The 16,572-nt window shown below is 46.0% G+C and overlaps 1 protein-coding gene across 5 annotated transcripts in view; it reads right to left on the bottom strand.

Annotated features, from left to right (window-relative positions):
• TNS3 (tensin 3) overlaps positions 1–16,572 on the bottom strand; it is a 1,168,488-nt gene that overhangs the window by 263,300 nt on the left and 888,616 nt on the right. For all 5 annotated transcript variants that reach the window (XM_069613336.1, XM_069613334.1, XM_069613335.1 and 2 more), the window contains one exon: positions 2,371–3,609. In XM_069613336.1, the coding sequence (XP_069469437.1) occupies positions 2,371–3,609 (1,239 nt within the window). The remainder of the gene's footprint in view (positions 1–2,370; positions 3,610–16,572) is intronic.

Here is a 16,572-nt window from a genome sequence, read left to right as displayed (position 1 = left end):
CCCAAAAGGGTATGGCGACTGACCCACAAACCTAAGGTCTATAGGTCTATTAGCATTCCGGGCAACATTCTACTCATTAAAAATATTGCATTTCGGGAGTAGACTAAAAAACAAATAAACCCCCACTGGCAGCCCTAAGCAGACCATCCAAGAGTGAGGATATGAGGAGCTGCGCTTGTGCTGCTGAAAACAGGAGACACTCACTGAATCGGTGTTCAAAACAATATTTCTATCTAAATGGTGTCCCTATTGTATGCACTGGCCCCACGCAACTCACAACGTCAAGCGTCCATGTTTAACAGGAAGTGAATCTTTGACATTTCCATGTTTATCACAAAGCGAATCGAAAACAGGTTTCAGAGGCATTTTGTAGGATCCATTTCCATCAAGGATAAACATGTCAGTGATCCTGTGGCTCAGTGCTTCTCTCCGTTTATCCAGGATACCAGTCCTAGAAACGCAGGTGACAAAAGCAAAGAGCACAGAAATTGAGGGGCGGGGGGTTGCTGGCACACAGCCTTCTACTCACATGCATGCAGGTGTGCCCAATGCATACACAAGGGGCAGCAACATGTCAGGCTCTTTCTTGTGCATACTTCACCGAACAACGAAGCGCTAACGCAGCTTCGATACCGATTGGATAATCAGCCGTCCTTCAAGAACGGACACTGCGCTAACGCTCCAGACCAAGATACCCACGAGAAGGACCACTAACCACCTGCTCACTACCTTGACAAAGACTTTGGTCGAAACACGTGTTGGCTCCTTTCTCACATGTACCTAGGATATCTTGCTAGGATAACTGGTTGCATAATTAAAAAAACAAACTTTCACATATGAACACAAACCAAGAGTTTCAAACTTATTTACAACCGAGAAGCAAGAAACCAACGGTTACAACCAATCTCCAGCGCCATTATCCAACAAGATTTGCCTACCCTTCCACTCTTGCATGTAGTCTTAGTTAGGTTGTCTGAATCAACACGAATATATTCATAAAGAACACACATTCTGCATTCCATGTGCAATAAAAGCGTAGCCTCTTGTTTCTTAAAACAAACATGTTCGATACACCTGTACTAACCCACGGCCAGGCAGGGCTGTGAAGGGATAGATGAATAGTGATAACACAGTGAGACCGACAACCAGCATGTCCGGTGCTTAGTTTGTGGGGGTGTTTGCCAGGGCTCGACACTTATTGTCTCAGACTCAGTTTGATTATGATATGGTGTTTTGGCAGCTTTATTATTGGAACTGCTAGTCACATAATAAACACCCATAGAATCAGAGCAAAATGTAAATGATGATTGTGTTTAAAGACCCACTTAAACAAGAGTCTCATGTCAAGACACAAAGGATGTTATTTTATGTGCATGTTGTTTGGCATTTGTAAATCACACATCTGGGGTAGTGAAAGAGTACTTCCGTCAACCACATTAAGCCAGTGGGAGTCGCAGCTTTAACCCCATACATGTTGGCAGCATGGGGATCAGCCGTGGGCGGTGGCAACAGTGGGTGGGGAGCTGCCCATCCTGACGTGTCATAGGCATATTAGAAAAGATTGGAGCACCAGCACTTTGTCAAATTAAGCACTGAGCCTACAGCTGAATCCGTTCATAAGAGAATGGCAGGTTTTCCCTCTTTCACGTTCACGGCTCTTACAGCTGGTAAGTCTCAGTGAAAACGATCGGAATTGCAAACTCACAGCAAACAGTTCACAGTAATGCATTATGTATGTCATTACTTTTCACTGATGCATAGTAAACCCACGCCGGTGCACCTACTGGAAACCCATGTCTTGCTTCCAATTCCCCCGAGTCAAGTGCAAAGCCTTTCTCAACAAGTGTGCCATTCTAGCCTAGAGCTACAGGAACACCTATTCCACTGTGTTCCTCCTCCCCTTCACACTGAAAGGCATCTTCTCATCAGCCCCAATGCATTATATAGGTTTGCGTGACGACCAACAGCAAACGAATAACAAATCAGTGTTCCCGGAGTTGAACTAAGGCTAAGAAGCTCCAGTTATTCTGGACTGGCCGAATTACTAGCAAATTGGCCGAAGCAATTGCAAGTGTGGCTTGGATAGAATGATGATTCGTGTGATGTAGAATAGAAAGGTTTCCATAGAGTAGTGAAATCATACTTTTAGGGTCATGCGGACATGTTCACATATTTGAAATGGGGAATGAAAATCTACATACAGTACGGATATAATTCATGTGTGCTTTATAGTGAATTCTTATACAATGCTGTAGAATATTGCTTCAGCAGAAAATCTGCAAAATGGAGCACAATAACAGTGGATGAGTTTGGCTTTCATGTCACAGTTCCTAAAACATCTTTGAAACATTTACATTCATGCAGACTTACCTTGCAGCGACATGCTCCTTGACACAGCATCCCTCTTCTCCTGGGAGCGAGCACTTTCGCCAACTCCACCCGTGTCCATGTCCCTCCTTCTAGGGCCATTCATGTGGCTCGTGTCCCTAGGCTTGCTGTTCATGCGAGTTGGAATGGGCTCAAAGGTAGGGTCCAGCTCCAAGATGAGCTTGTTCAGCTGCTCAATAGATTGGTCAATATCAAGGGTAGGCGATGATGATGTGACGTCTGTATTCAATCCCAAATCCACACCATTGAAGTCCTGCTCAAACGCCACATGTGATGCAAAAGTCTCATCTCCTTGGCTTGTCTGTGCTTGGCTTGTGACTGGCACGCTTATTCCCCTCTGTATGGCGCGTTGGCTGCTTGTCCTGGTGGGCGTGTCAGGTAGTTTGGGAAGGTTCTGCATGCTGCTCGAGTTGTCCATTCCACAGTGAATGCCAAACCTGCTCTCGTTGTCAGCAGAGTAGCTGTATTGGTGGGCAGTAACCATCTGCTGCTGGCGTACCCAAGTCTGGGTCGAGTAATTGCTTGGGCCAAAGCCCTGCTGCTGGGGGGACACAGGTGGATTCCCCTGGAGTTGCTGCTCCTTCTTGGGTTCGCTCATAACAAACGATCTCTCGTACAGAGGATCCACGCCTATCCCAAGGTCAGGAGCCAGAGCATTTAAGTGGTCCTCTCCAGGGTTACTCCCAAAGCCATCGGACAGAAGAGAGTTCTGGCTACTTTTGTGACAGCTGTAGTTCCCATGGTTGTTGGAGGGCTGCCCCTCAGACGAGGACAGGGTGCCGATGCTATCCACACTGTGAAGGTCATGGTTTGGCATCTCGTCATCCAGGATATCCGTCTCCCTCTCCTTCAGCTTGGAGTCGCCATTCACGTGAACCTGAACAGGCACTATGTGCCGAGTCCCGCTGTACTTGCTGCGCGCATCGGTCATATCCTTCAGAGGACTAACAGCGTTGGCTAGGCCGAAGCCACTCAGCAGATTGTCCAGCTCGGCTTTTTCTTGTGGACTCAAGCAGCGGTTGGGACCGTTCGCCCCCGGATCCTCTGTCCGGTCGGTCTTCACAGAGGCTGTGGAGTGGCCAGAGTCGCTGCTGACCGAGAGCGTGTGGTCACTGTGGTCCGGGCTGCAGCTTGCGGGGATGCCAGGGGCCACATCGGACGTGCTCTTCTTTCTAACTTTGGCGTACAAGCTGCCGTCAATGGGTCCTTGTGTATGCAGAACTGTGACATGGAAAGAGGGGGAGAGAGAAAATCCGGGTTAGAGTTTCAAACAGCAGAAGAGTGGTGCAGTAAAGAGAACAAGCAAGCAAGCAGTGCTCAATGTTTCCTTTGTGAGTCCACAAAGATCACGCCTGTGATACTCTTAAATAAATAAACACATGTCAGCTCCCTCGCCTTAAGCGAGGCATTTCACTTGAGAAACAGCCTCATGCCCAACTAGAGTGCGGGGACGAGAAGCAAAACCAGACGCGGTGCAGCCTTCCACGATGCTCCTGTAATCCAAAAAAAAACAGACTGACAGACTGGAAAAGGGGAACTCGCCCCCTTTCCTGGAAGTTAAATTACAAGCCTGCACTGACAAGGCTAGTGTTTAGGGCTGTTTGAAGATTCACGCTATTAAGGCGCAGGTATGTGGGAGACTCGCAAGCATTCCTCAAAGACTTAGCGAGAACGTTGTCAGTGCTGGATGTGCAGGTGTTAAGCATGTGTCTCGCAGTTACTCATCTGTCACTTCACGAGGAATACACCTTCGTGGGTCAGTGCCTTTGCTATAAAGGTGGTCTTTTATGCGCTTCCCCTTCAATTACTCGCGTCCATAAAGCGTTCAGTCGATGGCTCGTGGTAGGGCTGGGCTAATGCTAACACTGGGGATGTCTGCTCGAAAATGTCGGCACATGGACAGGTGGCTGCACCGCAATTCACACCCTAGTCACCCACCCCTGATTTTCTTTTCAGAAAACAATTTTATTGCATTTTTCAAGGAGGAACATGGAAAATATTACACTGTAAAACACTAACAAAAACAACTGCCAATGCCCTTCGCCCAGTCCCACCCACGGGGAAAGTGAAACGAAGGACCCCGGGCTACGAGGAGTCCACCAGCTGCTATTAAAAGCCTATAACACCGGAGCGGGGCAGTGGGAGGCCAACTCCCTCTGGGCCTTGCGAGAGGCTCACAGGGGCTCTATTCAGTCATTCCGAGAAACAGAAGAAAACATCCAGCAGTTGCCTAAACAGGAGCAGGTTCTTGGTGTCCATAAGTGCGGTGGCGGGCAGGGCTTCCATGATCCCCGATGGTTAACTGAACAAAAAGCATACGCCCTAAGCTAGAGTGACCAGATAGATGTCCTGGTTTTGCCGGGACTGTCCCGGAATTAGGAAGAGAGTTGGCTCCTAGTCACCTGCATTGAAAAAAATTGTGCGACTACATGTACCAGAATCCTTAGAGGCTTTAATGAGAATTAACCAGGCACCTGAAAAGGAAAACCGCCTCCCTGATGATTGATAGAGTCAAGAAAACATTTGGAGGAGAAGACTAACTGTTGCTTTAGCAGGTGAATCTGACTGGGAACCAGAGTGCGCGCCTCAGCATATCCATTTTTTACACTGTCCCGGAATTAGGCCCCCTGTCTCCCTTTTTTAATATAAAAACCGCTGTCCCGGTTTTGAAAACATTTGCAGAATCACAGGTGTGAGTGACTGTATAAATAGTAATTTACCGAACAATTATAAAACTTATTTTTATTTTAGTTCAGCAATGTTGCTACACACTACCAGTAGATGGTCTCGAGCACTCAAACATTTGGTTTACAGCAACGTGCATTAACCGATCGTGCCACAGAGACGGCTTATGTAAGGTCTTCGGGGCACTGCTTATGTAAGGTCTTCGGGGCAAGGCCTAGTGGCATGGCTTTGAACAGACCAAATGTACAGAGTTAAAATCCATGGGGAAAGACAGCACCCTCCACCCATTATCCCACTAATGATGTGTATGTAGTCATGGTAGTCTCTTTCAAATGGATGTCCTACCTTTATTTGTGGCCTGTCCTGGTTTTTTATTTTTTTTAATCTGGTCATCCTACCCTAAGCACTCAATGTGGGGTGTTTGCATCGAATGTGTCACCATACGAGTTAAGGCAAGTAGACTGCACGCCCTCTCACACCTCCATTCCTGTGTTCCTATAAAAGGTTTAAAAAGACCCTCCTGCTATGATTTATAGGAACTACACAGCATTGTTTCCTTAAAGGTAAATGCACATTTTAACTGGACCACAAAGTCACAGTGAAGATGTGCATCCTTCAAAAGATGTCTGCCGTGGAGATGGAAAACTCGACGATGCAGCCACAACTCCCATTTGTGCCTGGGAAGAAGGCACTGACATCTTCTTACATTGAATTGGCCCAAATGTACTGCACTAACACCTGGTTGTAGTTCTCAAGTCACCTCTCCGGCCCAGCAGCAGGACACAACACTCTGTTGCATTGAGATGCACAACCCCACCTGGACCACAAACAAGGTTTAGTCCTTCTGCCCACAAACAATGCACCTGCATGCAGTGGCAACTTCGGAGAGGGCACCAGACTGGCACCTCGGACCCCTGGGTGCAGAAGAGTAGAGACATGGCGCGACATGTGCCAAGAAGAGCAAACCAATGACGTTCCCAAACCAGTAGCTTGTCTGGATCTCCACTTCACCGAGTAAAAGCGTCCAATACATTTAGTGGAGCGCATGGCGTTCATGAAGTTACACCAAAGTGGTTTAAAGTCAACCCACTTGTATGAAGTTGCCCATTTCATAGCCTGCTGACATACCTTGTGTGAAGATTATTGTTTTAATCTGATTGAGTAACCAATGTAGTGATCTAAAAGCAGAGGCTTGCCCAGAAAGGAGTACAAAGCAAAAACATGTACATTTAAGCCACATGGGCCCGATTTACTTTAGTACTGTACTTCTGTTCTGTGATCCGCACTTCCAGAGTGGGGCATGGACTCTACAGCTATGATAGCCTCGCATGGCAAAACAAGTTGTCCAACAAATTAGTCACTACAACAACTTCATTGGAAGGCGCAGAGCTCGACTGAGATTCTTGCAGGAATCCAGACTGTCAATTGCTGGATTTCAAAAAGGACAACCAACAAGACCAAGGCTGGAGGCCTGCGGTGAAGGCTGCACTCCTTTTCCCAACTTAAAAAGTTAGATAATGTTACTCAACTATACGCAATACGGTCATCACATTAAATCACGAAATGCTAGGTCCGATGCATTAAAAAAAGTCCACACACAAACTCGCACACTCCTGATCACCTGTACAGGGTGAGTGAGGAATTGAAGTTCCCAGTGATGGTCAGACTCCTTATTGAGACTTCCCAAAGAGGTGCTAAACCATATCAAGGGATGCTGGGTTTGGCATCGAGGAGGACCACTGCCAGATGGAACCAAGTCAATCCCAGCAACCAGGCCACGAAAACATTTCAAGGGACAAGTGCTTCCTTCTGGTTACTTCTGACCTGGTGAGAAACAAACTGGCCATCCAGCAGCCAAAGCTAGTGAACTCTGCCACACCACGATTAGATTCCTGTATTCAACAAAAAACTTAAGACCATACTACTACTGGACTATGCGTGGGACAGAGTATTGCGTGAGCATATTTTGAATTCATTTTCTTGGGTGAGTTTTACACTGCACTCCGTTCCACGTAGAAATTAGCAGGAGCTAGATTCCTGACACCGCTTCCCACGCAAGGCTCTGCAATAAGCGTGAAGCGAGGCACATGTGCTAGAATTACAGATGCTAGGTTTGCCGACAGCGCAGCATGAAGAAAAAAAAAAGATTCAGCAGAAGGCAGCAATTTCTTAAAAAAGAACAGACCACTCAAATGGTAATGTCAGCATTTTGGCGCTGTGCTAATAAAGAAGCAGGAAATGGCAAATTAGGTACCTTTACTCTAAAACAAAAGACTGGAAATTAATCTCAAAGTGAATTGTGAGTAGAGCAGCACACCACTTACAATTCGTTAGTTCACCAATAGTTAACTCTAAAGTGTTAACTTAACAATGACAACAGTGCTTCAATATCTACTTAAGGTGCACCCAGATAGTAAAGTGCTACCTTTACTGCCAAAATTATGAGACCTGGGAAGATTCACTGCACTAACATGGTGAATAAACTGGGGCACAGCAAATGGCAAAAGGATTGCACTCATTTGTTTCAATATCAGAGTTTTCAATGATTCAAAAAAATGCGAACATTCAATTTCTTTGTTATAGAAATCATATCTGTATTTTTCAACATCATACACCAGTTTTGTTCCTTGAACATTATTATCAAATATCATCTCACAGATAATTTCTCTCAAAAAGAACACAATATATGTTATTGTCACATTAAATGGTAATACAGTTTTGTAATGAAATTCACAATTGAGTCCCAATATTTGAGTTGACTAAAGTTATTTGATGTTGATATAACAGTAGTCCTCTCATATAACTATGCGTTTCGGGCGTGTACCGCCCTTCTTCAGGTTTAAATATTGGGTGACTGTTCTTTGTAGTTCCCCTGAAATTAATTATAGAAAATAACTAAATCAGTGTTAGCATGGATGAGAGGACTACTGTTATATCAACGTCAACTCAAATAGTGGGACCCAATTGTGAATTTCATTACAAAACTGTATTACCATTTAATGTGACAATAACATATATTGTGTTCTTTTTGAGAGAAACTATCTGTGAGATAATATTTGATAAGAATATTCCAGGGTCAAAGATGCCCTTAAGGAACCCTGCTGCTGTAGATCCGACGACTCATTCATACCAAAGTCATGGTGACGCTATTTCCCACGAACCTTGCTGCCAGGAGCAGCCCCAAAGTTCATGCATGCATGTTGGTGAGATGGTGCTGTAACCCCCTTGCCTCCATCTCACTGCAGTCCTCCCAGCCTGCTCTCTTCTCTAGTTCTTGCATAACTAGGTGGGAGTAGTGGTGCTAGCACTGCCCTTTTAAACTCCTAATATCCTGGGATGTCTCCAGGTGTATCCCTGTGCCTAATCCACCATATACCTGGCCAATAACATTGAGGGAGCACTTTACTGCATTTTACCTGCAGGCTCCCTTTCCTCCAAAGCGTGCTGGGGATTTTTAGGCCACTAGCGAAGGCTCTTTGGCAAAGCAATTTACACCCAAGAGACACAATATTTGGGTAGGCAGCACTTTGTCTTCACTCAGGGATGGCAGGACGGGGATCAACTGCATGAGACCATGGACACAATTACATCCACTGGAAAATGGGGGCAATTGTCTGCATTGTTCCATCTGCCGCCTTGACTATTACTAATGGATTCCATTACAGAAGGGAGTCCGAACAAAATAAAGCATCGTTCATGAACATGTGTTAACCACCATCTTCTCAAATACCTCTCCTGCCTACTTTGCTTTTCTCCTCCTTTCACGCACGTTCTGTGCAGCTTCTTAAGAGTTCTTTTTTAAATGGGCAGTAGCTCTCCTTGCCATTTCAAGTTGTTTACATTTAGGAGCAGTCGAGCGAACTTCTTATTGCACTTTTATTTGACTAAAAATAAAGTAATCACGTGATCAAAAATGAGTAGCAGCTCCATCTCTATTGACTATTAAAAAAAACGAAGAATAAATAAAATGGCCTCCTCCATAATAGCCACGGCAATAGATTAATTAGCTCGCACTACAAAATTGGCAGCATATAAGCAGTAACCCCAGAAGTAATTGAAGTCCATTAGGGCAAAAAACCTTTTTTACACTGTTGCAATTTAGACTTGCCCAATAATGGGGCCTGAAAGGTAACCTTCAAATAGTACCCATAAGGGGGACTTGGGGGGGGAGAGCATTGTCTCTAACAGAGGGATAGGTTTATTTTCCACTTTTTTTCTAAGTCCATACAGTTTTGAAAAGCTTCAGATTCATTAAGCGGCTTCCCTAATAGAAACAAGCATTGGCAAACCCAATAGGGTTGTGGATTTTGTGCGGGCATTTTCCAGATGCTTCAAATACATGCCCAGGTACTACCATTATTTGCTTTGGTATTTACATAGTATGATATTACATACCTACTATGGCAAACAATCGAACAACGTCTTTGTTTTGCCATGAAATATACAGCCACACCGGTGGCAAGCATTGCCATTACATGCCAGGCCATTACATCATTGCCCCACTTAGAAGATGGAGCAGGATTTGAAAAATTCCCTCTACGGCTGCTGCAAACATTCACCTTCCATATGTCAAGGCCACACCCTGGCGCTCCCCCTGCATCAGCGAGCACACACACTGCAGCATTCAATGCAGTGGGGTTTCCTTTGCAGTGCCCCGATTTGCTGCATGGGGGAAGGTCTCAGAGTACAGAAGGTTTAGATGCTGTACGTCAGGGGTGTACAACTGGTTTCACTGGAGGGCCAAATGTAAAACTTAGGTCCGATAAAGTGGGCCTGAGTGTGCATAGGAACGAACGGGTGGGTGGGACCGTCGGCGCACACATTTGAGTAAAACAAAATAAAAAATAGCATGGGTTTTGAAGTGTACTTTTGTGTTGCATTTTATAACTGTAACCATGATACATTGCCTGGTCAGGATGCAAAGCTAAACACTGGCCCACAGAGGCTTCACACACCTGACATGACAGAGAGAGAGCGAGAGCACAAAGCTGGAAAGAGGTAGAAAAGGCAAGCGAGAAAGAGCGCGATAGAGAAAGGGCGCGACCGACAAAGGGCGCTAGAGATCAGGAAAAAGAAAGATACTAACTTTAACCTAGGCAACACTTCATGATAAAACAGTACGACTTGGAGGGCCAGGCGTGTTGTGCTCCAATGCTTTCGGCAGTCCCGTCTACCCCCACTGCAATCTACAGTCGGAAACTGATTGTGCTGCCAGAAATCAAACACAACTAAAAACTTAACAGTGCAACAATTCCTGTTACTTTGACCAAATAAGAATGGACATTTTCAAGTTCCAGTGTTGCATATAGACTTGGGGAAACGTCAGTTCTAAAACTGAATCCGTGCAATTAAAGTTGCATTTAACTCAACCCTCAGGAAAGAAAACCCAGGTTGTGGCAGGAGACAAACATCCTCTTAAAGCTTCCCCTATGAAAAATACTTCGGAGGTGAAAGAAAAAGACTTAAACGCACTCATACAGGGCTCTCATTTGCAGTTTTTCCCTCTTCTTTGTATGCATACATTGGCATCTATGACAGCAATGTGTTTGGCTATGTGCCATTGCGAAATACTTCCCACTAGTGTCCAAATCTTGCTGCATGCGCCCACATTGCAACCCTGCAGTGCGACACGCCTCGCGCATAATCCAGCAACACCCTTTTCATGCTCCACTCTGATAAAACCCGATTCACGATACACCAGCCATCTAGTTTCTCAATCTGCTTCCTTAAGATCCAAAGCAACCCTTCCCTTCACCCTCACAGTGCACGTTGGTACTACCCTCTTTTGTGTCTGCCACTCTCTTTTGACCACTTCCCATTGTTACTTACATTTTTGTAGGCATTGCTTGCTGGAAGATTTGATTATACGTGCAACTGGCTGCTACATAGGATGAGACCAATTAGATGCTTAAATGGACTGTACTCATGTGCAGCTTGGATTACTTTTAAGGAATGTGCATATGATTTAATACTGTACATGAATTTCTAAAGTAACACACACACACACACACACACACTGACCCTCAGCGACCGTTCATGCATCCCATACAAATAGCCTACACAACAATGGCCCCTTCACCACGTGTTCCACCCACACCTGTTACGCTCAAGCCCAGAGCAAAGCACCTACAACATGCCTTACTGACACCTTTCATAAACGCTAGCCCTCTAATGTATTCACCCAACTATGTGCATACGTGACCAATCTCACTCCATATCACCCCGTCTCAGCTCACCTCCCTTAGCGGCGCTCAACCTACAAGCTTGCGGTCGCGGCACTGACTCATGCAAAGGTCCTCCTCCTGGCCAGCCCAGACCCAACACTACTTCTATTCCTCACCGCCCTAGTCGCGGGCAGCTGACCAGCCCATCCACCATTCCTGATCCCTGCTCCAGTCCACACACATCCACCCTCGCAGACTGTGCCTGCTAACAGCCTCGACCACCGCTCACCATATAGGCGTGAAACATAGCCCGCTGCAGCACAACAGAGTCTCTCCCTTTCAGAAACCACAACTCCCAAGAGCCTTCAGGCGCGCGCATGCGCACTTGATATTGCGGCCGCATATTAGCGTCTTATCCACGCCAAAACGTTCTCATAAGGCTCATGCAGATCAGCCTTTACTAACATCCCTAAAATCACTAGACCTGCCCTCAACCTCCCACACACTCCACAAACGCCACACCACTCACTCACTCACCCACTCACAGTGTATGCTATGGGATAAGGCTCCTAGACATTTAAATCCCCATCACTCACGAGCTCATACCTCTCAACTGCTTACTCCCCCAGTACTATCCCCTCTACCAGCATATCAGCATTACTAACTGGTAATCCCCAATCACAGACAGGACACACCCCACCACAAACCTTCCCCACTAGTCTGCATGATAGAAACGCAAGACTGAGACAGCGCACATATCCATGCATGCACAAACAGCCTGCGGATTGCTTACACAAACCTGCCAGCAACACCGGCCTCAAAGCAGACACCTTCTCCTACCCGCTGAACATATTCCATTCTGAGAGAAAAAAATTCAGCCACCCCATCACACCACCAGAATCCCTAACATCATGTATAGGCCCTACCCGTCTACACTGACTATGTTCCAGAACCCACAACCCCTATACCAACTGGCCTACTTCCCCCAAAACCCCTTCTCATATCCCCTTTAGCATTCCTATTAGCCCTCACCCTCTGCCAATATACCTCACCACGATCCCCCTCCCCTGCGCACTCGTCAATGCTCGCTCCATCTGCACACTCGCACATTCCCCTAACATCCACGACGACCTATTTAAAAAATGTTTAGACATATAAACCATATCTGTAACCTGGCTACACGATGCTGCCAGCCCCATCCCCTCTCTCGCAGTACCTACTGGATATTCCATCCTACGAGTGGACCGTCAAGAAGGCCTAGGAGGTGGTGTTGCCTTCATATACAAATCCACCCGCTCCATCAGAGCCTCTCCTCTACAACTACCAGGTTATGAAATAGTTTTGGCCAAACTTGAATCCTCCCCCCAAACCACCATAAACCTACGTCTCTGCTATCGGCAACCCTCCCACATTGGTAATCCTGAAACCGACATCCCCCTCCTCATCACTCCCTTCTTCAAGCCGAACACCAAATGTATTCTCCTAGGAGACCTCAATGACCCCTCTGACCATAAGGCATCCACCCTTGCAGATGAACTTCACCCAACTAGTCCTCTCTCCAACCCATGAAAAAGGAAGAACACTTGACTGGATACTCCTGTACAACACTCCCCTCCAATATCCTCTCCTCTCCTCGTTCCTTGGGAAGATACCTCACTGATCCCTTTCACCTTCACCACGACCACCACCAATTAAAAAATCCCTTTACCACAGCTGCTACCCTCCCTCCCGCCAAGCACCTCCACTATTGCAACCCTTACTTCTCAATTTCAATTATCTGCTGTCTCCCCTACAGAAGTCCTCATTACCATCCAGCAACTGAAAGCTTCTAATTGTGGTGGCAACACATGACCAGCCCACATTTTCTAAATGTGCGCGGAACCTCTGGTACCTACCATAGCTAGCTTCAACAACGCATCATTTAAATCCAACTCTATTCCCACTGCCATCAAAGCAGTGTGGGTTACGACTCTCCTGAAGAAATCCACTTTAGACCCCACCATCCCTAACAACTACTGCCCCATCACCACATTTCTGTCCTTCCTCAAAATCCTGGACCGCACTGCCTATTTGCAACTACACCTTGAAAGCCATAATCTACTAGGTACCCGCCAATCTGGCTTCAGATCCAGATACAGCACTGAAACTGCCCTCCTAGATTTCAAGATCCAGCTCAACCACATCAGGTATAACTGTGTGCTCGCTATCCTCCTACTGTTAGACCTCTGCAGCCTTCGATCTAGTCGATCACGAGATCCTCTGCAAACACTTGACCACTTTCCACCTCGCCCCAGAAGCCACCTTATGGATCCAATCCTTTCTATCCGGCGGAATCACCAGGGTCTTTGCGAGCCCGAGTCAGCTGACCCCATACCTGTTTCCTTTGGTGTGCCACAGGGCTCCTGCCTCTCCCCCACCCTCAAACATGTACACCAAATCCCTCTTTGACCTTCTAGACAGCCTCAACATTCCATATACCAACTTTGCCGATGACGCGCAGGTCCTCAAAATCACTGGCAACCACGACCTAAACTCTACAAACATCAATCATGTCTTCAGCATCATACAGGCCTGGATGGTCACCCATAAGCTCTGCTTGAATGATGAAAAAACAGAGCTCCTTATCGTAGGTTCCCCACACTGCTTTAAGATCCCCAGCCCTGCCTTCTCCTCCTTTTGAATACATAGTAACACCATCCCGTCTCCGCCCATGTAAAAACACTAGGCGTTAACCTGGACGCTGAACTAAACATGCAAAAACACATCAAAACTATCGCCTCTTCGGCAGCCTATTCTACCAAACTTATAAACCGTTCTAGGAAATTCCTCATCTCCAACAACTCCCTCACCCTAAGCAAGAGCCATCACAGGCAGCAAACTAGACTATTGCAATGACATCCTAGCAGGGACCTCCACCAAAAACCTCAACAAACTACAACTGCTCCAAAACAATGCCCTGAGAGCAATTTGGGGTTTCAAGCGTTCCAACCACATCTCCCGCATCAGATGGGAGGCACACTGGCTTCCCATCAAAGCCTGCATCAAGTTCAAACTCATAGCCATCACCCACCATGGTTTGCAGAAAACTGCTCCCCCTATCTCACTAACCATATCACCAAGAACCACAACATGCGCAATCTCTGCTCTTCCACATCAGCCTTGAGCATACCCAGATTTGCCAGAAAGAGAGCTGGGGGCTCCTGCTTCACCATCATCGGCCCCAAACTCTGGAATGCCCTCCCCTCAGCAAATCCAAGACAAATCTTCCGACACTCTCGTCCATAGAGAAGTAAAAACCTCAATGTTCAACAAACATCTGTAATTGAGTGCGGACTGCCTTATCTACTCTGAACTTGACTCATGATCTATGATGCAATGTAACTACAATACTGCTTAAAACTCACGATCTATGATACCATGTAATACCATTGTTTCCCTTTAATCCTAACTGTGCACTGTAGCGCTGTGATACCTCCGGGTCTGGGTGCTACCAACAAATGAAACACCACAACACGACACAACCACTTTTATGGCCTTTTACCTTGGTGGCCCAGGGATGTGACCTTGTTGGATGCCTTGCATCCTTGCCCTCCCAGAAGCCAAGTCTCGCCAGGGATATAAAAGGGAATGTGTCTGGCCACACCCCCTGCTTTCCCTCCATCTGACTAGCATTAGTTCTGGGCTCTCTTGGCACTTTTCCCCATTGGGGACAGATCCATGGAACAGTGTGGGCCTTTCCTTGGGCACTGTGCGGGAAGAGGGGAATTCTCCCCCATTCTCTATTATGCTTCACATTTGGAACTCTCACTATCAGAACCCTTTTCTCTTCACTGTCACCATTCCAAATTTTCTTTCAACCGCACCACCTCTGCCTTCATCACCCTTTCCCTTCTTGCCTATTGCACTTTAAAGCAACATGAAAGATTTGTTACACATTTTTATAAAGCACGAACAACGCACCAAGTGCATCTGAGCACTACAAATCAACACATAAAATAAAATACAAGCAGCACAATTAAAGTAAATCCTAAAAATAATATAATTTATGATACAGGAAACTGGGCACTATAGTAACAAACCAACTTGTAAGAAAAAGTAGGTGAATACATTTCGAATTAAGAGGTCTATAGCCACGCTTTCAGGAGTTTACTAAATGTAACATAGTTTAAAATAATCCAGTGTCTTTCGTAATTTGGAAGGTAGACTTTCCAGCGAAATACTGCTGAAGCTGAAAAGGAACGTTTGGATGAGAAACTGCAGCAGAACTTGGAAAATCGGAGTCAAAATAAATCGCAACTAAGAGCCGCTAGAGATGTTCAACCCGTCAGCCCGGTTGGCTGTTTAAAAACTGAGTTTTAAAATGAACTTCCATGCATGCAATACGTAGCAGTTTGAATAAAACTCAAGCGCTCAAGCTAGTGTGGAGCGGTGGTGGTGAGACCAAACTTCCTGCCACTGGGCACTAACCGGGCATCAGCATGAAATATCGCTTTTACAGGTGCTAAGGTAGAGGGAGGAAGACAAATAAAAAGTGAACTACCAAAATTAAACCAGTGATTGTACTAAAAGTCTAAAATGGTGGTCAGATAAAAAAGGTTTCAAAGATGTCATGGCTAAAATGTGAAAGTACGCAGATTTCACAACCATCAACATGGGGAATAGAGCCTAAAACCAAGAGATTTGGCAGGGAGAGAAAGCTCAGCAGAGGCTCCAAAAATCTTTGCGTCTGCCACCCATTTAGAAACAGTGGGAGAGTCCTGGGAATAGAAAAATAAAAATGTGGTTTTGCAAAAAATCAACTTTAAAAAACGGGAGGTCATGATAGGATAGGATATGGCATTTATAACGCGCCTATACACAAGTGTTTCAAGGCGCGACGAGGCAGGGGATGGGAAACAGAGGGAAGACAAAGATAGCGATCCTACTAGGCTAGGTGACAGATTGTGCAAGTTCAGGGGAGGGGAAAGGGGAAAAGTGTGGGGGGAAAGTGGAGGGGGTAGTGCAGTACATGGGATAACAGTCAAATAAATAAAGACAATAAATAATAGTAGATATAAATTTTGCCAGCTGGTGGCAAGTGCAAGGGTAAGTGCAGACATCAGGTGTAAGGTGATAGTAGGGGCAGTAGGGCTACAGAAACAGTCAGAGTGCAAGGGTTGCCAGTACAGGTGTGCAACTGGCGGGGAGGGGACCTGGGCCCGAGATCAGAGGGTAGCCAGGTAACCAGTGCAGTTTCAGATTCAGCCAAGGGATCAGCAGGGGAGATGAGGAGAGAAAGCAGAAGCAAAGAGGAAGGTATTGAGGTGCTTCCAGAAACGGAGATGGTTCTCCTCAA

Source organism: Ambystoma mexicanum, chromosome 5p (genome assembly GCF_040938575.1).
Source record: "Ambystoma mexicanum isolate Mex_15411 chromosome 5p, UKY_AmexF1_1, whole genome shotgun sequence".
Taxonomy (NCBI): domain Eukaryota; kingdom Metazoa; phylum Chordata; class Amphibia; order Caudata; family Ambystomatidae; genus Ambystoma; species Ambystoma mexicanum.
The sequence above is the reverse complement of the archived record's forward strand: the minus strand, read 5'-3'. Positions and strand labels throughout refer to the sequence as shown.